The following is a 23482-nucleotide window of genomic DNA, read 5'->3' as shown; positions in this document are numbered from 1 at the left end:
AAACCAAAACCCAACTATACCACAAACAAAATTTGATAGGATTTTAGATCTATTAATTAAAATGTTGTAAAAGTAGATCAGAATCTCTCATATAGGCACTAATACATGCATCAGGGTCACAAAAGAGTTTTAAACCATGCAGTTTTCAGAGTGTAAAACAGAAAGGTCCCTCAGGCCTAAAGTAAGAGGGCACTAAAAACAACTACTCTAATGTCACCTTTGACATATAACTAGTTCCTTCACAGCCTGAAACTATGGCTGTCACAAAGCAGGAAACCTGTCTTCAGGCAATGGGCACTCATCCAGAATTAAAACTCAGCACTAATATAAAGGAAATATACACACATGATAACTACACACAGCACTTCTTCCTGACTGCTAATATGTATGTCAGAAAGCACTCAGTAAATCTAAGCCTGGGTGTCAGAAATGACATTTGATATTCAGAGAAAGTAGCTTTGAGTTCAAGTATCACCAACTTCTTTCCTCTCAAAAACTTTCTGAAATAAGAAGTTATGACTTCCCTAAAAACAGAGCCCAAAGCAACAACAACAACAAGAGTGGACCCTAGGGTCATGGCATTTACTGCCGTTTCCTCTCACGTAAACTTCAATGTGTGGATGAGCCATTTCTCCACCAAATTTACTTTTGCTTACCAAAAACACTCGATTTCCACCCTGGAGAGAGTGTTCCCCTGTCATTAGATGAAGGGCCATTTGTGAGTCTGATTCTTAAATGATAGAAAACAGCCCCACATCATGTGCCCTGCCTTACTTATGATGGCTACAATGAGCGGGACTAGAGACGTGGCTCAGTGGTACAAGCACTGCCTGCCTGCCTGCCTGCCTGCCTGCCTGCCTGCCTGCCTGCCTGCCTGCCTGCCAGGACCTGAGTTCACTTCCCTACGCCCACACGGCAGCTCACACTCACAACCAGCTGTGTAACCCCGTCTCAGGAGGTATGATGATGCCCTCCTCTGCCTCCAGAGGCATTGTATCCACATGGTACATAGACATACATGCAGGCAAAACATCCTTACACATAAAATAAAAATGGGGGGGGGGCTTCATGTATATAATCAACAGGCTGGGTGTGGAGGTCCTCAATTTAGAGGACTTCTGCCTAGCATTTACAGAATCGTTTAAGTCTGGTCACCAGCACTGAGAAAAAGAGAAAAAACAACAACAACAACTGTATTTCTATATTATCTTGTTTTCATAAAAATTATCATGACCAGGAATTGTGGTCAGTGACAGTCTATTCACTAAAGCTTTGCAGCCATAAAAGGCCTACACTGGGGCTGGAGAGAAGGCTCAGTGTAAGAGCACCAGATGCTCTTCCAGAGGACCCAGGTTCAATGCCCAGCACCTACCTATATGGTAGCTCACTACAATTCCAGTCCCAGCAGCTCCAACGCCCTCTTCTGGCTTCTGAGGGCACTGCATGCACATGGTACTGAGATATGCCGGCAAAACACTTATGTGCACAAAATAAAGTTGTTTTTAAAGGCCTGTACTGACAAATATTTTAGTAGCAGCTGAGGGAGTGACTGCTGCAGCTCCTGGTTTACACAAGATGAGTCCCAAGCCTTTTTGAGAAGCTTTTCTTACTGAATTAAATTAGGTAGCTATAGAGCCATTTCTTTTAAACAACAATGTTTGTACACAAATCATTCCATATATTCAGGGTCTTTCTATAAGACAGGCTCTTTCTATGACATTTTTGTACCAAAATGTTTATAGTTTATCTTAAAACAGGGCTATCTGGGGCCAGATGGCTTGGTGGGTACTTTACTGTGTAAGCATGAGGGACCCTAGTTCCGACAGCCAGCATTCACTATTACAATAATAGCTGGAGGGAGCAGGTTCCTGTAATGCTAGACCCGGGGAAGGCAGAGAACAAGGGGGGTGTTACTGGGATTTGCCAGCCAGCTATCCTAGGAGACTCTGGAGAGAGTTCTAGCTTCAATGAGAAACTGTCTCAAAAGAAGAAGTGTGTGTGTGTGTGTGGTGGGGTTGACAAAGAAAGATACCTGATGTCAACTTCTAACTTCTGTTCTCAAGTGCACTCGAGAATATGAACGCACGTGCACGCATAAAGACACAAGCTTTTATAAATACTAGAAAGATTTTAAAAAGAATCTCAGGGCACAGAAAAAACAGAACTATAACCAAGATCTCTCTCTCTCTCTCTCTCTCTCTCTCTCTCTCTCTCTCTCTCTCTCTCTCTCTCTCTCGTGTGTGTGTGTGTGTGTGTGTGTGTGTGTGTGTGTGTGTGTGGCTTTCTTGGACAGGATCATGTGATGTGTATACCAGGATGACCTGGAGCTCACTCTGCACTAAAATCCACAGCTGCTCTCCTTCCACAGCCACCCAAGTGCTGGAATCACAGGCATGAGCCACACCAAGACTTCCTGATAGCAAGGTATGTATTCCATCCCAGGAGCTGTAATGATGAAGTTATGAACTGACCTTTCTAATCATCGTTTTATAATGCTTTCCGGTATTCTCAATAACTACAGGCAATATAAACCAGCACCAGAATTATCACCAACAATGACAGGTAAACGAAAGTTCCCCAGCTGTCTTTTCTTTCTCAGCAGTGTCTTGCCTCTGACACTTAACCACAATGACTCACAACACAGTGCTCATGCCCCTGGAGCATGCAGTCAGCAGCTTTCTTATCCCAGCATGTGAGAAGAGGCTCTGGAGCAGCCTGGTCTGGACATGTTTTCTCTTCCTTATTTAGCATTTCATTCTCTATAGAACACAAAACAGCTTTTACCTGATTCATCCATTGCTTCACTTGTTTTCTGCAGTGCTATTGACTGAGCCTATGTCCTTGTACATACAAGATAAGCTTTCTATCACTTCCTACACTATAGCATTTATTGCCTTTTTTTTTTTTTAAATACTTGGCCTAAAAAAATAAACAGAAAATGACAAAATGAGTAAACACTAATGGTTTGACTTGGTGAGTGTGGTCCCAAGATTCTGAATTCCTTCAAAACCGTTTCCGTGTGAACTCATCTTATTCCTTAGTGCTTGAGGGGGATGGGGCCACGTTATTTCCTTCCCACATGTGAGCAGCACTACCCCCCAAACACAAACACCCATTCACACAGCAGTCAACAGAGTTAGTTAACAAGTAAATTACAAATTTACTTGTAAAGAAAACCTCATCTTCACTATATATGATCATAAGACATGCATCTGCTAAGATATATTTTCTCTTCACACGCAGTTTGAGCCACTGAAAACAATACATGTAAAATTATAGTGATGACAACAGTGTACACCTTAGGAAGGGAAGACAATGGTCAGTGCACAGAGCACAGTAATCCCCGAGGGACTGCCATATGCCACAATGACAGCACCAAATCAACTCCTCAGAAACTGCAGTAGACTTGAGGGACACAAACGGAGTACCACTTTGTACAGATGTTTTACAGGTTCTCGCAAGACCAAGGAAACAATCTCTAAGACACATCTGAAGTCTCTCCTTTAACATTACCCTTCCTTTCTGTTTCAGAACTGCTACTCAAGGTACCACACAAAGTGTGTGATGAAAGAACAAAAGCCCAGAGCTGTTCCAGGAAAACCACTGGGTAGGCCTCATCTATGATTACACACAACTAAAGACAGTACATTATTCTTTTTACTATTTCCAACTCCAAAAGGACATTGGCGTGCAAGATCCAGAGTTTCAAAGATTTCTCCTTTATTGGCTACCATCTCCTTCTTTGTATTTATCCTTTCTGTGAAAGCCAGGGTATCTTGTTCAGAAATGTGAACAATAGTTTGATTTTATCTTGCAAGTCATGGAAACTGGAATTTTCAGCCAGCACAAAAGCAGCACATGGGCACACAAGTTACTTAAAAAAAAAAAAAAAAAAAAAAAAAAATTAGAACAACCTTGCGTGGGTACAAAATGTTCAATTACCTCCAAGACTGAGAATTCCTCTCCACAAGGAAGTTTCAAATAAATTTTCACCAAACTAAAGATGGAAATTTTTTTTTTAGAATTTTTTTTTTTTTTGTAAATGTATACAACATTCTGCTTCCATGTATATCTGCACACCAGAAGAGGGCACCAGATCTCATAACGGATGGTTGTGAGCCACCATGTGGTTGCTGGGAATTGAACTCAGGACCCCTGGAAGAGCAGTCAGAGCTCTTAACCTCTGAGCCATCTCTCCAGCCCCTAGAAATTTTTTTATCATGTATTCAGTGATTTTACTGCTATCTAGAGTTAATTATGAAAACGAGCTTAATTTTTTTACTCCTAACTTACTGATTTAAAATTTTCATTTGTCGCTCGTCTTCAAACAGCCACCAAATGCAAAATTAGGCCATACAGAAAGCAGTAATGCCTTTACTAAATGTTCCTAGAGATCTAGTAGCTATTAAATGATAAGGTAACAGAGGTTTATATAAATAAGCTAAGTATATGTAATAGAGGCAAGAAACTGCTACTACTGCTAAGGCAAATTTTAAATGTAATGATATAATAAAAAAGAAACTTTAGAGCCCTCAGATGTCACCATCCTGACCAATGAATTGTTAGTTTTTCATGTTCACAGTTCAGATAAGCTTAAAAATGGAAACAGAGGACTTAGAGCAAACAGCTTTGACATGGATTTACTACAAAAAAGGTTTTGAAAATCTAACTCTTTACTTTGCACTGTCCCCACCCCGAACAGAACAAAGGTCAGGAAAAGGAAAGTACTGCAGTGAAAAGTAGTGAAATAACCATCTGTGGGGTCAAACAGTGCACAAGTGCGGGTCTCAGGCTCCCTCCCCCTAGCTCCAGCACCATTGCCTTCTACCAGCTCTCCATTTTTAGAACATCCTTAGGAACAGAATGCCCCTTATCTGAACTCTTCAGATCATGGTGGAAGTCTTTCAGACAAACTTCAAATGTGAGTCATTAGATGAACAACTGGCTCCTTTAAGGACAGGGAAGCGCCATTCATATTTATCCATTCACAAAGATGGAAAAGAAGTCATTTCTCCAACAGACATAGAGCGCCAGAGATTACTATCTAAAGCATTAAGCTGCATGCTGGACAATTATCTTTCATATTTTATATGATGAGATAATAAAAAAAAAGGTTTAGATAAGAATGTAATTAAAAGTATGCCAAAGGTTTTACTTAACAGTTTTTACATGAGAATCTAGTTTTTGGTTGTCCATGCATATATAAACAAGAAAAGGTATGTTCTTTAAAAAGTATTCATCGTCACTGTGTATGACGTCTATATGAGTGTGCAGGTACACGTGCAGATTAGAAGGCAACTTTGCAGACTTGGTTTTCACCTTCTACCTTTATGTGGGTTCTGGAGATCTAACTCAGGTCATTGGGATTATATATCAAGTGCTTTACTAACACTGAGCCATACAGCCAGCCCAAAAGGCACTTGACTCTTTGAAAAGAAATTTAGTACTTTAAAGTTTGTTGAGTAATATTACAAATTTTGGAAAAATGACAGCCAATGTTGGGTTACTCATTTTCCTATACCTCATTAGGAAATAATGTTATCTCAAAATAGGCTCATAGTAAGAAAGAAATCAAAAACAAAAACCTCACATAATGGTTTACCCAAAGCAACTTGTGCCTAGGGTCCATCATAGACAATGTTTTTTTGTTTGTTTGTTTTTTAAGGGTCTCACTATAAAGCTCTACAGCCCTAGCCGTCCTGGAACTCACTCTGTAGACCACATTGGCCTCAAACTCAGAAACTGGCCTGACTCTGCTTGCCAAGTGCTAGGATTAAAGACGGGCACCACCACATCCAGCAAGGAGGCTACATCATGGACATTTTTTTGCATGTTCATCTTGAGTTCATATTCCAATCTAGGTTTCTAACCTCAGCCTTCAAGTGAGGAAGAGGCTAAAAGTCAAACTCTTCCCTCACAAGGCCAGCATGTGTAGAAACAGTATGTACCTTCAGGTTGCACTTTTCAGTTCCATTCTTCAAATCCAGGATAGGGACTGAGTGCTGAAGCAGCCATTAGAGATTACAGTTACTATGTACATCAGAAACACAGAGCCAAACCAAAGCTGTGAGAGCCTGAGCAGCACAAGGAAGTCAGCCACCCATCTCTCTCATGAACAGCGCCTCTCTGTAGGAAAAGCTCAGCTGCATTACGCCTACTCACATGAAAAACTGGGAACCATTGGTATGTTTCCCGCGATTTGCCATTGACAAAAGGAACGCTCTGTCATGTTTGAGAATAAAGTTTTCATCTGTTTGAAGAAAACACAAACTTGTTAGCCTCCAACTATAAGCAGCTTTTGCAGTTATGCTCAAGTACTAAACTGAAAGCAAAAGATGAAATTCCTCTTCTGGTCAGTAAGACATTTGGCAATATTTAGAAAAAAAAATTAACTAATCAAATAACAAAAGCACAAAAAGGCTGAAAAGATACTAATTAAAGCCTTGAGGAAAAGAACAAGTATTTAACACTCTGTACAAACAGCCTTAGAACAGTCACTTCCAGCAGCAACACACTTAGCTAAATGATATAAACTACAGACTCTCAGGGTAGACCAGTCAAGACATTTTTAGAAAAATACCTACAGTAAATGTATTTCCTTCAAGTTTCCAATTAGCCTGACATATGAACTATACATAAGTGAGTTTTAATCTTAAATGCTTAGCATCTGCATGGTAAACTTATTTATTATTTATTGAAGTCAAGCTGGTCTATGAGAACAAAAATATTACATATATTACGTTTTAGGAAAATGTCAAACTATCGAAGGATCACAAAATTACCTAAGGAAGAAAGCTGTATGAAACTAACATTTTAAAAGGCAAAATACAATTTTAAGACACAACAGCATCTGCCACAAGGAACAGCCATATTAAAGAGGCCCACAGCATTGAGTGTAAGTTGCTACATGCCATTAGAACAAGCTACAAAGGGGAAAAAATTCTGCCATCACTTAAAGATGGCTTTAATTCAGTGGAAATATCTTTAAAACTAGACAGCCATATTACCCTGATGCACCCGATCTCCTCTAATATCAGAAGTTACGCAGAGTCAGGCCTGGTAAATATTTGGGAGACACATCTTTAAAACCAAATTTCCTTTTACATTCATACAAACAGATCTTTCTTTAGAACAAACAGAAACATAAAACTTTAAAGAGATGGTTACCTTGGGGACAGGCTTCTGAAAAAAAGTAGTGATCCATTTCCCCCAAAGGAAATATAAAAAACCATTATACACTGAAGCATTCAGAGCATCCAAGCCAGCAATGCTGGAGCCCACTCTAAATCCCTGCAACTGACTTTTCTAAGGCTTTTTGGGGAAGTGCAATAGTTAGACTTATGAAATGTTACTACTGTAGGAGTAAAATACAACCATAAAGTTCTAGTACACAGAAGAAAACATACAAACCTTTGAAAAAGGGAAAAATACCAATTTTTATCCAAAGAAATTCCTTGGTTTAGGGGGGAAAACCACAACTTGATTTTTTTCCCCCTTATGTAGAACTAATAACCAATTGTAAAGAAACAAAGGCACAGATACATGTATGAAATTACATAGCTTTTTCCCAAGCCTTCAAACAATACAGAAATCCAGCCACAACCTGACCAGACTGTCCATGGATTTATTAGGAGGGCACAGGGAGCAGAGTGGAGTTTGTGTTACTGAGCTTCGTTCTCTTACCTTTTCATTTTGCAAAAGACCACATTCTCTATAAACAAAAGAATATGTTGACAGTTTTAGGCAGGAAGATAGGAGTTTTCATGTATATAGTTGCCTAACCTCCATGCTGAAAGTCATGTTTAACCTTAAAGTTAGCCTTAATTAATCTTGTCAATTAAAAGTTATATATTACAATATAATTGATCCCCAAACTCATGCAAATAAAGTATTTTCATGCAGCATTAGTTTCATGCAAAAGTGAACTACAAGTAAACCTCTTCTCATTAACATATGCGACCAAACTTGCTTTATATCAGAACTGAAAACAAAAAACACACAGAATACCAGGCCTCACCTTTAAAGTATCCGCCATAGATGGACTCTCCACCTTTCCCGTTACCTGAAAACAAGGAACCACGATCAAAATTTAAAAACTCAACACATGAAAATTAGAATCTTTTAAACATCTACTCTGTGTGCGCGTGCGTGTGTGTTGGAGCAGTGTGGGTGTGGAAGTCAGAGGATAGCCTGCAGGAGTTGGTTCTCCCCTTCTATCACGTGAGTCTCAGGGACTGAACGCAGGCCATCAGGCTAGGTAGGTCACAAGTGCCTTTACCTGGTGAATACCTTGCCAGCTCCATCTGCTTTGCATTTTAAGACACGGTCTCACTACTGTAGGTCAGGGTGACCTTAAATTCAAAATCCCTAGCCTCTACCTCCCAAGTGTTGGGATTCTACGTGTACACCACCACATCCACCTCTATGACAATTGTTATTCTATTATGGCTGCAGTGCTTGAGATTGAAACCAGGGCCTGGTACACACCAAGGAAGTGTCCTACCATTCAGCTACACTCCCAGCCCAATACAATATTTTTGATGGCTTCAATACCCTGAAGGAAATCCTGAACCTTTTAATTGCTACAAAAACAAAACAAAAAAACAAAAAACCTGTGATTCCAGATACATTCAATTAATTTAATCTTTAAAATATTATAAAAAACACTATAACCCATTTATGTCACGTAGTAGTCACACTAAGAAATTTCTAGAATAACGGTAACTGGACAGTACTATGGTGTTCACTGGAAGGTAATCTATGAGATAATCATAATGTTGCTAAAATAAGTTACATAAACAAATCAAACATCAGTCTTATATTTTTTCACAAAATTCTAGATCTATAACATCTGTTCACCCAACAATGATGCACCAAGGACAATATTCACATCGTTCTGTGACAAGATATTATTCACAATTAAAAGCAACAATGAGATCTTTAAACACCGACGGATGATTTATTAGGAATATAACTTTAGCTCTACCTTCACTGAAGTCCCCACCCTGAATCATAAAGTTTTTAACCACACGGTGGAATGTAGAACCTTTATAACACAACTTCTTCCCAGTTGTTTTCCCAAGGCCTTTCTCCCCTGGGGAAGAAAAAAACAAGTTTAGCTACAAACCCATCACTCCATGGGAAAAAACAACAAGCTAATCTGCAGTCAAATCCCTCCCATGTGCTGATACCATGAGATGTAAGACACAGACAGATGACACAATGTGGGTAGCACACATATGTAACATACAAACCAAACTAAGTAACACAAAATCTAGAAACAATTCTGCGCTACAGGAGACAAGAATGGAGATGGATGAAATAAATTAGTTCAAATGTTGTGTCTCCTTATAGTCAAATAAAGGTTTTAAAAATGAAGTTTGCTATTTCTAATATTTAACATTTTCTCTTTTAATTCTGTTTGGCTAGGGTATGTGCAGTGATACATAATGAAAAGTAATATTATGCATTTATAATTTGAGGTGCTGAATCTATTTAAAGAATTAAAATTTGGATACAATTTTTCCAAGATAAATTAATTTTGAAGATGTCTTATTTGGCAAACTAATACATAAAGATTTTATTACATGAAACAGAATATTATCATTTTAAAATTTGTTTTCCTCCTGTCCTCTCAAGAAATGTTTCCTTCATTTTATATGATGTAATAATAACATTTTAGCTGTAAAACTCATTTCATAGACAATTATATTTTTATGAAAGTTCCCCTGGCTCAAAGCAGACATAGCTGCAAGCAGCCAGACATCCTTATTGAAAACAGGTTAAAACTCACTCACCTGAGCACAGGCACAGGAAGTTTTTGCATGTTTTTGGACATATGTCTGAGAAGAGCTGAAACATAATTCGACCAACTGAAACAAAATACACGAGGGGAAAAAAACAGTGAGCAAGTTAATACAAATATTTCATATAAGAACTTACTGGGAGACACCCAAGTAACAGTGAGTTTCTTCTTTATGTTTTAGAGATCACTTCCATACACGGTACTAAAACTCATGGCTCTAGCACAAAAACTGTACAATTTAAAGTGTTTTTTAATATTTTTAACAGAGCCTTCTTGTACATTAGACCCATTTAATACAGAATAACCCTTCTAAAAAAATCTGTTTGGTATTGCTAGGCTAAAGATCAAACCCATGCCTCATATATACAAAAGTGTTCTAGTATCGAGCTACATACACTCCTAGCTCCAAAGCATTCCTTTTTTTTTTTTAAGTTTGCTGAGACAGAGTTTTTCTCTGTAACCCTGGCTGTCCTGGAACTCACTTTGTAGACCATGCTGGTCTCGAACTCACAAAGATCCGCCGGCCTCTGCCTCCTGAGTGCTGGGATTAAGGTAGTGTGTTACTCCCCATCCCCCACACTGCCTCAAGTATTCTTAATTAATAGTTGTATGACCCATTAGGCCCTGTCAGTGATGGGCACAACCTCCTTAAGAGTCTATTTGCCAAGTGCAGTTAGAAGGAAAGCTCGGCCATGCTTTCTGGAGCTCAAGTTCCACTCCCTGAGAGCCAGGGGAGAAAAGGTTGCTCAGAAGACACCACAACAATAAAAAGGAATACACTATGCCCTGGAAAACAGTTCACAAATTCTGGTCTCCATATTCTTCTGAACTGTTTTAAATTACCATGCTGTTGTTTATGGGTTACACTTGTTAATTGGCAATGTATAAATCAAAACTAAGACTTTTTTTGTTTGTTTTTTGAGACAGGGTTTCTCTGTGTAGCCCTGGCTGTCCTGGAACTGGCTCTATAGACCAGGCTGGCCTTGAACTCAAAGATCTGCTTGCCTCTACCTCCCTGAGTGCTGGGATTAAAAGTGTGCACCACCTCCATTCAGCTTGTGAATTACTTTTGCTTGTTTGTTTTTTGAAGATCTTCCTGAAAGTGTAAATCCTGTTTTAGTATTATCATTAAAAAAAAAAAAAAAAAAATTCTGGCAAATGCCTTTAATCCCAGTACTTAGAAGGCAGACCTCTAAGCTCAAGGCCAGCCTCTACAGCGTGAATTCCAGGACAGGTAGGGCTACACAGAGAAACCCTATCTGAAAAAGCAAACAAGAAACCAGTGCTGACTGTACAGACCTGTTGAAAGAGTCTCAGTGAAAAGATTTTTAAAGTTTATTACATTTCCTTTACTTACTGGTGGGAATGGTATGCATGTATTTCAGGGCATGTATTGAGGTCACAGGACAACATGCAAGAATACATTTTCTCCTTCCACTATGTGGGTTACAGGGTTCAAGCTCAAAGCCGTGTCTCTGGCCCCCAAGAAATGGAGTTTTAGTTTACAATTCTCCTCTCTCAGTCTACAAAATCTTTTCCCTTATGGACATTTTATTTAAAGAGACAGACAGGATAAATCAAACTGAACTGTAGATCAAATGTAAGTCATGCTTAGAATAGACACAGACTGTCCTTTCTTGCACTATGGACACCTATCATGGACACTCTAGACAGGAGAAATTCCTGTTGGGTTTTGAAGCCAGCCTACTCTACAAAGCAAGTTCCAGGATAGCTAGTGCTGTTACAGAGAAACTTTGTCTCCAAAACAAAACAAAACACAAACTGTAGAAATCTTGTCTCAAGGAAAAAAAAAAAAAAAAAAAGTGCTTCCTATTCTTGCAGAGGACCAGGGTTCTGCTTTTAGCACCCACACCTGGTGGCTCACAACTACCAACACTCAGTCCTAAGAGATTGCAGCGTAGTACTCACTTAGGCGGCAGAAGCAGGTGGATCGCTGAGTTGGAGGCCAGCTTGATGGTCTACATAAGATAGCCAGAGCAACAGGGTTTCTCTGTGTATCCCTGGCTGTCCTGGAACTCCCTCTGTAGACCAAGCTGGCCTCAAAGTGCTAGAATTAAAGGTGTTTGCCACTACACTGGCTTCAACCTAGGCTTTCTTAAGATCATAGTAACATTTAAATCAAGTGGATTTGTTTTTTAGTTTTCCGTTTTCCCCTAAAATTCACAAGGCTTTAAAACAGTGGTTCTCAATCCTCCTAATGCTGTTACCCCTTAATAGTTCCTCATGCTGTGGTGAATCCCAGTCATAAATTTATTTCCATTGCTACTTCATAACTGTAATTTTGTTACTCTTATGAATCATAATGTAAATATCTGTGACTTCCAATGGCCTTAGGAGACCCCTGTGTGTAAGGCTCATTTGTCCCCAAAGGGGTTAGGACTCACAGGTTGAGAACCACTGCTTTAAAATGAAAGCTGATGAAAGTTTCCTAGTAACACAATAAACCTGAAAATATGAACATCTCTAACATTCAAAGATGTAGGCCTAACTACAATAACCTAACTTGATGCAGAAAATTTTCAATTGGATTCTTCATCTGAGGAGGCAAGGTTTCGTGAAAAAGATTTGTCTTGTCTATAGCACATTAAGACTGGAGGAGAGACAAAAAATAAAACTGGTATGATTTTAATTTGGTGCAAGGTTAAAAACACTGCCATATCCAGCTAGAGATAGCTCAGCAATCAAGAATCCTGGCTGCTCTTACAGAAGACCCAGGTTCAACTTCTAGCACCCCCTGGTAGCTCACAGTAACTCCAGTTCCAAGGGATCTTATGCCCTCATGCCCTCTTCTAGCCTCCAAAGTGCTGGGATTAAAGGTGTACACAGACATACATGCAGACAAAATACCCATGCACATAAAATATAAATAAAAACAAAGCAAATTGCTATCAGCAGAAAAATGTGTTTTAAATATCCTAGAGCAATGATTATCGACCTATGCGTCACAACCCCTTTCGGGGTCACATATCAGATATTATGCTATCAGCTACTTACATTACAATTCACAACGGTAGCAAAATCACAGTTATGAAGTAGCAAGGAAATAATCTTATGGTTGGGGGTCCCCACAACATGAGGAACTGTATTAAAGGGTTGCAATGTTAGGAGGCTGAGAAACACTGCCCTATGGCAAGGTCTGGGGAGATGATTCAACAGGCAGAGCACTTACACCACAGTATGAAGGCCTAAATTTGAATTTCCAAAAAGCCAGAGGCAACACCCCCCACCCCCCACCCCCTAGGATAAATGGATTAACCCAATCAGGTTCCTAATGTATGGCAGCACATTAGGCACATACTTTACCACTGAAAGAGAAGTCATGGTTTATACCTATAAAGAGGTATGTATAACTTGGCCAGGCAGTGGTGGTGCACGCCTTTAATCCCAGCACTGAGGAGGAAGAAGCAGGGGAATCTGTGAGTTCGAGGCCAGCCTGCTCTAAAATTACACAGAGAAACCCTGTCTTTTTAGAAAAGAGAGGGTGGGGAGGTATAGTTTGAGTTAGTTCAGGAAAATCCTATACAGAAATTGACCACTGTAAAAACAAACAATATCAACTTTAACTAAGCTCATCTGTGGAACAAACTAGGCTTTCAAAAAACAGCTTAATGGAATTGTATTACTTTATAGGAAACAGGTACTATTTGATACTTTCAGTTTTTGGAACTTGGAACAGAGGCATTCTGAAGATATAGTCTCTGAGGAAAGTAAGTAATATGCTTCAGTAGTTTATTTCCAGTGACAGGCATTAGCTCTGGTCATGAAACATACCCAGAAGAAAAGAACAGGGCTCAGAGTGGGTGAGAAGGGAGGGCTGGGCACACAGCTCAGTAGTGGAGCAGTGGTTAGGATGCCTGATGCCCTGGGTTTGATTCCAGTGTCAAATGTAAAAGATGAAGGAAGGAAACAAGATGTAAACATTGTCCCCGTAAGTTTCTATAAACACACACACACACACACACACACACACACACACACACACACCAATAAAAACTTCATTCATTAGCCTCCAGCACCTGCACTCTTGACACTTTTTGAGACATGGTCTCCATTGAGATGCTCAGGTTGGCCTCAAGGTTCAAAGGCAATCTGTAGCTCAGGGGGACCTTAAATTTAAAACTTCCAGTCCAGGCCAAATTCTTAAGAAAACTAAAAGAGGAGCTGTTGACATGTCTCAGCAAGTCAAACAAGACAAGAGTCTTGTGACCTCAGTTTCTTAAAAACACAGAATCGTGTTTGGAACGTGCTTTGGTGACCCTCCCAGATGTAATAGATAGCAGTGAGTTCACTTAGATTATTGATTACAACTGGCTATTATTCATTCATATGCCTCTATGGGAAAACATGTTTTTGCCATGAGTGTCATGTCCTTGTGACTGTTCCTAACCCTCAGAGTATAAATTCCCTGGTGCTCTGGATAAAGCTGACTAGTGCATGAGACTTTAGTCCACCTCATTTTTAGGCCCTACTCCCCCAGGTCCACACTGCCATTAGAGTGGTAAACAACACACTTTCCAATCAGGAGTGAAACATGAGTTATGACTATAGACCATGGCAAATAGTGCCTATGCACACAAATCTGACAAGTCAGATAAATGCATTCGTTTCTTAAAAGCTACAACCCACCGATACTATATCAGTAAGTAACAGACATGGAGTGAATACTGTATCAAAGAAATTAAAAACTTAAGATCCTTAATAACAAAAAAACAGTCACAGCATTATTTCCAATAGGAACAATTTATTGACTTCATACAGAAAACCTATTATACAATGAATGTATAGGTTTACTCCCTTTAAATCTGTATTTGAATGCATTCAATAGTTTTATAATTCAAAAACCAATCTGTTTTGCTTTTGTATTGGTGGTAATTGAAAATACACACTAAGTGTACTCAATTCTTATCAGTATATCTTGATTTCTCTATCAAAGTAACTCAGATACTGTATCTGTGATGCTGAGTGAACTTGGAGCCTTACACATAACAGGCAAGTATTCTCCACACAACTATACTCCTGTCTGATTAGTAATTCTTCACAAGGATCTCTGTGAGTTCATGGCCAGCCTGGACTAGAAAGGGAATTCCAGGACAGGCAGAACTGCACAGGAAAACCCTGTCTCAAAAAGCAAAGAAACAACCCCCCCCCCAAAAAAAGAAGAAAGTTTAAACAGAAGATGCCCTTAAATAGACATTAAGCCAAGATTGTGTAACTGTATTAAGTATTTTCAAGATTGATATCTGTGATGTTGGGGACCAAAGCCAGGTCCTTGGGCATTCTAGGAAAATACTTCTGAGTTATATTACTAAGTGAATAACTATTGCTTTCTGAGTATGCTCATGCCTTATGTTTGCAATGGTCTGTGAAAAAAAGTCTCCACATTAAGTTTGGTAAATTCTTAATGAACTGCACCAAGAGTAAGGGTGGAAGTGTTAGAGGGGAGAAACAAAAGTTTTAAGATCACTTCATTCCGCTGTCCCTCAAGGTCTTCCTTCCTCTATCATGGAGCCAGAGTCCTCCTGTTCTCCTCCCTCTACTCCAGCCACACTGGGCTCTCTACTTTGTCTCAGAGCCTAAGTAAACTCTTGTCCACTAGGCAGCACATGGTTCAGCTTCCCACCTACTTTTTAAAAAGGCCTTTTCTCACCACCTTACTCAACAGCACTCCTAGAAGGAGTGTGTTCTCACCCTTTCTTTACTGCCTGTCTTCTTCTGACAGGATGTAAACACACACGTCCCAGCCCTGTTTCAATCACTACTGTATCTCCAGAGCCTAGGACAAGCTCGCCTAAGAAATCCACAACATAAAATGGGGCACACACAACACACTTCCAATTAAAATTCCTGCCTGCCATTTGCAACTCTTGAGTCTACCCTTTAATCCCAGCGCTCGGGAGGCAGGTGGATCTGAGTTCGAGGCCAGCATGGTCTCCAGAGAGAGTTCCGCATAGACAGGGCTGCACAGAGAAACCCTGCCTCAAAAAAAAACAAACAAAAAAAAACAAAACAAAAAAAAAAAAAACAAAATAAACAAAGAACTTTGCGCCTGGAACAAGTGTTTCAGGAAAATAAATGTGTTCATATACATGTGTATGCATGTTTGTGCTATGTAAAGGCATGTTTTATGTGTGCGTGTGTGCACATGTGCACGAATGTACGTGTGTAGTCTTAGTGTGTGTGTACGTGTGTGTACACATGTATGTGTGTAGTCTCCGTGTGTGTGTGCATGCATATATGAGAGTGTAGTCTCAGCAAGTGTGTGCATTAATGTATGAGTGTAGTCTCAGCATGTGTGTGTGCGCACACTTATGCACGCATGTACGTGTGTAGTCTCAATGTGCATGTGGATGCATGTATGTGTGTAATCTCAGCGTGTGTGTGTACACGTGCACGCATATATGTGTGATTATGTGTGTATATACGTGCCTGTGTGTGCACGCGCGCGTACGCCTGTGTGTTTATATTAGTGACCACGGTGGAACCCCTGAGACACAACAGCAGCACAGCAGCAGCTGCAGCCCGGGGAGGACCCGACGCTCCCCGCACGCCCGCTGCTCCCCGGTCACCCGGCCCCCCGCACGCCCCTGCTCCCGGTCACCCGCTCCCCGCCGCTCCCCGGTCACCCGGCTCCCCGCACGCCCCTGCTCCCCCGGTCACCCGCTCCCCGCACGCCCCGGCTCCCCGCACGCCGCCGCCCGGTCACCCGGCCCCCGCACCCCCTGCTCCCGGTCACCCGCTCCCCGGTCACCCGGCTCCCCGCACGCCCCTGCTCCCCGGTCACCGCTCCCCGCACGCCCCTGCTCCCCGGTCACCCGCTCCCCGCACGCCCGGCTCCCCGCACGCCCGCCGCTCCCCGGTCACCCGGCCCCGCACGCCCCTGCTCCCCGGTCACCCGCTCCCGGCTCCCGCTCCCCGCACGCCCCTGCTCCCCGGTCACCCGCTCCCCGCCGCCCCGGCTCCCCGGTCACCCGCTCCCCGCCGCTCCCCGGTCACCCGGCTCCCCGCACGCCCCTGCTCCCCGGTCACCCGCTCCCCGCACGCCCCGGCTCCCCGCTCCCCGGTCACCCGGCTCCCCGCACGCTCCCCGGCTCACCCGGCTCCCGGTTGATCTCGATGTCGAAGTGGCACTGCGGCCGGTCCTGAGCACCCATCGCGAGCGCGGCGGCGGCGGAGCTGCGGACAGGGTGGGGACGCTGAGGGCGGGCGGCGGGCGAGCGGGCGGGCCGGGCGGGGGGCGCGGGCTGCCTGACGGGCGCGGCCCGAGGAGCCGCCCGCCCGGGGCCCCCGCCCCGGCGCCCCGGCGCCCCCGCGGAGCCGCTCACCTGGCCGCACAACCCGGGCGGGTCAGCGCGGGAGGACGCCCTGCCTGCCGGCCCTGCCTGCCCTGCGGCGCCGCCGGGGCCCAACGTCACCAACGGAACGCCGCCTCCTCCTCCCGGCCAGCGCCAGCCGCCCGCTGCCACGCCGGAGCTCGCGAGACTGCAGGCAGATATCGCGAGAGTCCGACCGCGCCGCCGGTCAGCCCCCTGAGCTGGGGCCGGAGTGAAGGCCCTCCGGCCCCGCCCCCCTGGGTCAGCGGTCCAATCCCAAGTCCGCAGACGGGGGCCTGCTGTCAACCACGGCTCGCGTAGATAGCCTCGCGAGACTTCCGGTTGTCTGACGAGGCGATGAAAGCGGAAAAGGGCCGGCCGGGCCCAGCCCAGGAACGCACCCTGACCCTGGAACCACAGCCAGATCCCACCCTAAACCTCTGCAGAAACGCAACCAATCCCCGAGCAGGAGACCTAACCAATCCGAGCTCAGGGATTGTAATCTGACCAATCCCCACCCTGGAAGTCTCCCTGGACAAAGCCCCGCCCCCTAAGAAGCCCTATATAAACCCCGCGCTGCTCGGGGCCGTGCCTGCTGTCTCTGCCACCCTCCTGGGCTCTTCCCTCCCAGCGGGGCCCCTCTCCTGCAGGAGCACAGCTGATACCCTGGGGAAGCCCTCCCCTGGAGCCGAACTCGGGGACCCCGCTCCTGCAGGAGCACAGCTGATAACCCTGGGGAAGCCTTCCCCTGGTGCAGGGCTGTGAGCTGCTGTACTTGCTGGGACCTGTGCTATTCCTTGGCTCCCGAGTGCCAGAATACCTGTCTATCCGATCTGTCGTCATAAGGCGCACAATATGGGCTTCCTTAAATTTCCTTACCCTGTCTCGAGTTAGAAGATTTGTGGGTGCTGGGTGGTAGTACTGCACACGCCTTTAATCCCAGCACTGGGGAGGCAGAAGCACGAGGATATCTGTGAGTTTCAAGTCAGCCTGGTCTACAGAGCTAGTGCCAGGACAGTAAGAGGAACACAGAGAAACCCTGTGTTGAAAAACAAAACAAAGAAAAACATATTTTGGAGGATTATAATTATGCCATATTTGACTCTTTCCCTCCTCCAAGTCCTTCCATATCCCCTCCTCATTCTTTTCAAATCCATGGCCTCTTTATTAATTGTTGCTAAATGTATATACGTATATGAACATGCATATAGATCCTTAATTAAACAACCTGCTCAGTCTGATGTTACTTGTATGCGTGTTTTCAGGGCTGATCATTTGGTATTGCATGACCAATTGGTATGTGCTTCCCTGGGGAAGGCTATTTATTTCTCCCACTCAGCTGGCCGAAAACTCACAGAGAACAATGACATTTTCATACGTACATGCACAACATATATACATACATTACTCATTCTTGATCCCTTCCTACTTGAAGGCTTGATATACAACAAGGATGCATTTTCAAGGTATTTCACTTTTATGCTGTGAAACCCGAGAGCTGTGAAAGGATAGACATCCCATGTATCAGTTTGCTTTCTATGCTGTGGATACACCTCCATGCCAAAAAGCAACCTGTGGAGGGAAGAGTTTATTTGGCTTGAACACCCTGGTCATGGTCCATCATGCAGAGAAAGTGAGGGTAGGAATCTGGGGGCAGGAACTGAAGCAGAGGCCATGGAAGACTGGGGCTTACTAGCTTATTCTCTTATTAAAAACTGAAAATCTGGGGGCTGGAGAGATGGCTCAGCTGTTAAGAGCACTGAGTCTCTTCCAGAGGTCCTGAATTCAATTCCCAGCAACCATGTGATGGCTCACAACCATCTATTATGAGATCTGGTGCCCTCTTCTGGTGTGCAGATATACATGGAAGCAGAATGTTGTATACATAATAAATCTTTAAAAAAAAAAAAAACTGAAAATCTGTTAGCTGCTCAGCCCAAGAGGCTGGATATCTCAGCAATCCCAATCTTACACTGAGGTCTCGAAGATTCCTGGGGAGCTGCTGGTCTTTGATCTGTTGGGATCTCAACCAGGCTGGTTCTACTATCAATCAACAAAGGACAGGTGAGCTTAGCAGTGGTAGTGCAAGCAAAATCAGTTCCTTCTTCCAGGTCCTTTTATCTGTTAAAAGGAAAGTGAGGCTCAGATTTAGGGCAAATCTTCCTCTTTCAAATAATTCCAAAATATCCCTCAGAGGAGTGCCCAGCAGGTTGGATTTTAGCTGGTTGCAGATGCAGTCAAGTTGATGACCAAAACAGACCATCAGAACTTGCTTCTACAAACAGAAGGTACTAACAGCAACTAAACTGACAAAGTAGAGGTGTCATACAGAACAGGGGTGAAGGGTAGAGGGAAATGAGTTTGTGAGCTTCAGTTCTACCAGATAAACCTGAGTTGGTTGATGGTGATGGCTGCACCATGAGGTGACTGTACTTCATACCACTGAACGGCACTTAAAGACGCAGGCTTTACAATGTTATAAAAATGGCAGAGGCACTGATAGTCATATGTGGTCACAAAGCCAAGTAATCATGGGTTGAAAGTCTTCTACACAGGCCATGGAACACAGAAAGGCCTCCAAGATTTGAGTCCCACCCTGCATGACACAGGAAGACTGGGTTTATTTATTGTGTATTATTTTTATTGATTATTTGGGAATTTCATGTAATGCATTCCCTCCCAGTCCTCCCACGTCTGCCCCCAACCCTTGTGAACTTCCCCAAAACAGCAGCAGTAGAAGAAACCAAAGTTTAATTTTGTGTTGCTCATACACTCACTGGAGCATGGCCAAATTCCCAGTGGCCAACCCATAAAGAAGACTGAGCCTTCCCCACCCCGACCCCCACCAGAAGCCATCAACTGTGAAGAGCTGTGCTTCAGCACCCTTATCACAATTTTTAATGGTTTTCTGAAGACTGGATTTAAACATAAAAGGAGAAACTTAAATTCCCAGATGCCAAGAGGAGGAAGTTTTCATGAACTTGAAGTCAATACATCTATTTTTTTTTATTCCCTCCCTTCTCTTTCTTCCTTGATTCCCTTCTCCCTTCCGTGTTGTAGATAGAACCCAGAACCTCACATACCCTAGGCAAGTCCTGTTCCACTGAGCTGCATCCCCAGCCTCCAGGGACTCCTGAGTGCAAAAGCACAAAGTGAAAGAACCAGATCAAAGCTGGGCGTTGGTGGCGCACGCCTTTAATCCCAGCACTCGGGAGGCAGAGGCAGGCGGATCTCTGTGAGTTCGAGACCAGCCTGGTCTACAAGAGCTAGTTGCAGGACAGCCTCCAAAGCACAGAGAAACCCTGTCTCGAGAAAAAAAAAAAAAAAAAAAAAAAGAACCGGATCAACTGACCACCAAAATAATAATCTTTATTATTAAAATATTTACACTAAGAATACAGTAGAATTAGTAGCAACTTTCTTCACAGTCTAGAAAGAAGCACAGACTTTTGCCCACATTCTAACTTGCTCAGTTACTAACAATTCTGTCTCTATTTCACAGGAGATGGGCTCCATTCAGTCACGCCTCATAGCAGCTTCCTGGAAGATTGATTATTCCACTGCCTTTGTAAGGCTGCTTGTGTTGGCATCTGCGATGGTAGCTAAATAAATGAGATTTCTATGCAAGACATGCTGGTACCTAGGAGCGGAAAAACCAGAATTAGACGCTTGTCTTTACAAACCATGCAAGCTAGAAGAGAGCCTGCTGCCTGTGGTGGGGTGGCATTCCCCTGACCGAATGACACAGGTCACCACCAACCTTTAACTTTTCCTCCACCTGCCTCTGCCTCCCACACCTCACTTCACTAAATTCTTGTTTAACTTGGAACCTCCTCGATTCTCTCTCTCTCTCTCTCCTCTCTCACGCACGCGTGCGCGCACACACGCTCACGCACGTGCATGTGCACGCGAGTGTTAGACCAAACAAGCAACCGTGACTGACTTGCTTGGGCTACAATAGTAGTTTACTCACCCCATGATCTACACTGCAGCCCTGCTTTATTCTCCAGGGCTGGGGTCATCACAGCAACCGTTGTAAACCCCTCTAAAGACGTCATCTCATCCCTACAAGGTCTCACGTGACAGGATTCTTCAGTTACTCTGTGTGCCCATCTCCTATGGCTTTCCCTTTGTTAAATTCTGAACACAGGGCCTCCTTGATGTGGCCTGAGGATATTCAGCACCTTTATCCTGCCTATCTCTGGGGCACAGGGCTTCATTCAACACTACCTTATTAGAGGCACTCTGCACCCCAGTTTACCCCCGACTTGCCATGCTTGATCTCTGCAGCGTTGGAAATTGAACTCTGAATTTCCTGTACAAGAGGCAGACAAGGTTCTCTGTCACACCCTAACTTTACCCCACTCAAAGCACTTATTATTACGTGTCTCATTATATTTCTTCCCGCTAGGTTCTGTGTATGAATGTTTTGCCTACATGTATGTATGTGCACCACATATGTGCCCGATGCCCAGAGCATCAGATCCCCTGCAACTATGAGTTATATGAGCCACCATTACTGGGAATTGAACCTGGGTCCTCTGCAAGAGCAATAAGTGCTCTTAACCTCTGAGCCAATTCTCCATCCCTCTCTCTGGATTCTAGACTCTAGAATGTCAGCTCCACAAGAGATTTGGAATCTTTTGAGCTTCTTATTCCCCTGTATGTCAAACACTGCTTCCTAGTCTATAGTACACCCAGCACTCAGGAGGCAGAGGCAGGTGGATCTCTGACTTCAAAGCCAGCCTTGCCTATAGAGCAAGTTCACAGAGAAACTTTGAAGAGACGGAGGGAGGGAGGGAGGGAGGGAGGGAGGGAGGGAGGGAGGGAGGAGGAGGGAAAAGAGAGAGAGGGAGAGAGAGAGAGAGAGAGAGAGAGAGAGAGAGAGAGAGGAGTCCCTTGTATGATTAAGGTGAGCATATGACTGTAGCAATTCTCAATTGCTTGCCATGCAGGGAGTGAAACATTCACAATGTGAAAAACCAGGACAGATTTGTAAGGCTTTTCCTATCCTTTTGCAAGAGTCAATGTACCAAAGAGAAGTATTCGGCAGGCATGGTCTAAAAATCAGTGTTTTCCACAAATTGTAAAAAAGCAAACCACCAAATGCTGGAGTCAAACATAAACACCTCACAATGGAAATTCCGCTATCCCATCGAGGTATCTGAAGAAGGATGGCAGGTGACTAATTCTTGGACCGAATTTAGAAAAGGGTCTAGAATTCTGAGTCTTACAGAGAGCACATTAGTTCTATCCCGATTTAACCTTCGGTTTAACACAGAAATCCCTTTGTTGGTCCTGTGTATCTCTCATAGGCTGACTGCTAGTTAACCAAACGTCCGGACTGGATTTACTTGGGAATGGAAGTGAAATTCACCAGCAAAGAGGCAACAGGGCTCTTACCTGAGTCTAGCTTTCGGATGCTTCCCTGGTCATCAGCTGACGGGGCTGATGCGAAACCCTGAATAAAGTCCAGGCTCTACCATAAACTACCTATATGGTTTTGAGCAGTGAGTAAATAACGCACTGGGGAGGGAGGTAAATAAGCACAGAGTCTTGCTATGTCACCTTAGCAGGCCTCGCACTTGTGGCCATCCTCCTGCCGCAGGCTGACAAGTGCCAGCTAGCACTAGAGGCAGGCAGAGCCACTGAGGCCCAGGGAACCTCTCCTTTCCCAGCGGCGTCCCGTCGTCACCCAGGCGGCCCCGGAGGCACTTACTGGACGCACTCGTTCGCCCGGCCCTTGTTCTGGTACTCCACGATACAGCGGATCAGCTGGTCGTTCTCCTCCAGGAGCTGGAAGGCGGACGGGCGGGCCGAGAGGGAGTGCAGGGCGGCGTCAGGCGGGGCCCCGGCTCCCATCCCATCCCTCCCGCTGCCGCCCGGCCCCCGCAGGGAACCCCGCGACAGGCCCCGCCTCGGGGACGCTCACCCGCTGGATGGTCTCCTGGTTGACCTTGGCCTTGCCGCGAAGCCAGTCCGGGGCGAAGATGACCGACATGCCGCGAGTGAGCTCGCAACCCCGTAACCCCGCAACCCCGAGCGCAGCGCCCGCAGCAGCCGCGGCAGCAGCACCGTCGCGCGCCGCTGACGCCAAGCCTGAGCCGCCGCCGAGTCCATCCCCGCCCCTCGGGAGGCGGGGCGACAGAACCGACGCTGATTGGGTGGATGCGCGGCGGGGCGGGCGTCGCTGGTGATTGAACGCGCGAGCCTGCTCTTGCGTAGGCCGCGGCGCTCCGCCGTAGGCGGGACTTGGCTGAAGATTGACAGCCAGGGTCTGACCCGCCTCTCCGCAGCCTGGCTGTCCCGTACCCTTGGTGAAGAAACTCTAATTCACGAGCAGTGA

At 44.2% G+C, this 23482-nt stretch overlaps 2 protein-coding genes across 6 annotated transcripts in view; both read right to left on the bottom strand.

Moving 5' to 3' along the window:
• Positions 1–17297, bottom strand: part of Nktr (natural killer cell triggering receptor) — a 38039-nt gene extending 20742 nt beyond the window's left edge. For 2 of the 5 annotated variants that reach the window (XM_027415442.2, XM_027415443.2), the window contains exons 1-6: positions 17149–17296; positions 16920–16999; positions 9798–9872; positions 8987–9094; positions 8018–8062; positions 6163–6250 (exon numbers count right to left, since the gene is read on the bottom strand). In XM_027415442.2, coding sequence (XP_027271243.1) covers positions 6163–6250; positions 8018–8062; positions 8987–9094; positions 9798–9872; positions 16920–16977 — 374 coding nt within the window. In that variant the 5' untranslated portion in view covers positions 16978–16999; positions 17149–17296. Of the gene's footprint in view, positions 1–6162; positions 6251–7683; positions 7712–8017; positions 8063–8986; positions 9095–9797; positions 9873–16919; positions 17000–17148 lie in introns of those variants that run through there. The other 3 variants (XM_035444073.1, XM_027415444.2, XM_027415445.2) reach the window with 3 other exon arrangements.
• A 3182-nt stretch (positions 17298–20479) lies between these two features.
• Positions 20480–23241, bottom strand: Ss18l2 (SS18 like 2). The gene is made up of 3 exons (XM_027415441.2): positions 23069–23241; positions 22856–22932; positions 20480–20776 (listed from the first exon to the last, which is right to left on the bottom strand). The coding sequence occupies exons 1-3, from the start codon at positions 23135–23137 to the stop codon at positions 20689–20691; spliced, it is 234 nt and encodes a 77-aa protein (XP_027271242.1). The 5' UTR covers positions 23138–23241; the 3' UTR covers positions 20480–20688.
• Between the last annotated feature and the right edge of the window lie 241 nt (positions 23242–23482).

Source organism: Cricetulus griseus, chromosome 4, assembly GCF_003668045.3.
Source record: "Cricetulus griseus strain 17A/GY chromosome 4, alternate assembly CriGri-PICRH-1.0, whole genome shotgun sequence".
Classification (NCBI taxonomy): domain Eukaryota; kingdom Metazoa; phylum Chordata; class Mammalia; order Rodentia; family Cricetidae; genus Cricetulus; species Cricetulus griseus.
The sequence above is the reverse complement of the archived record's forward strand: the minus strand, read 5'-3'. Positions and strand labels throughout refer to the sequence as shown.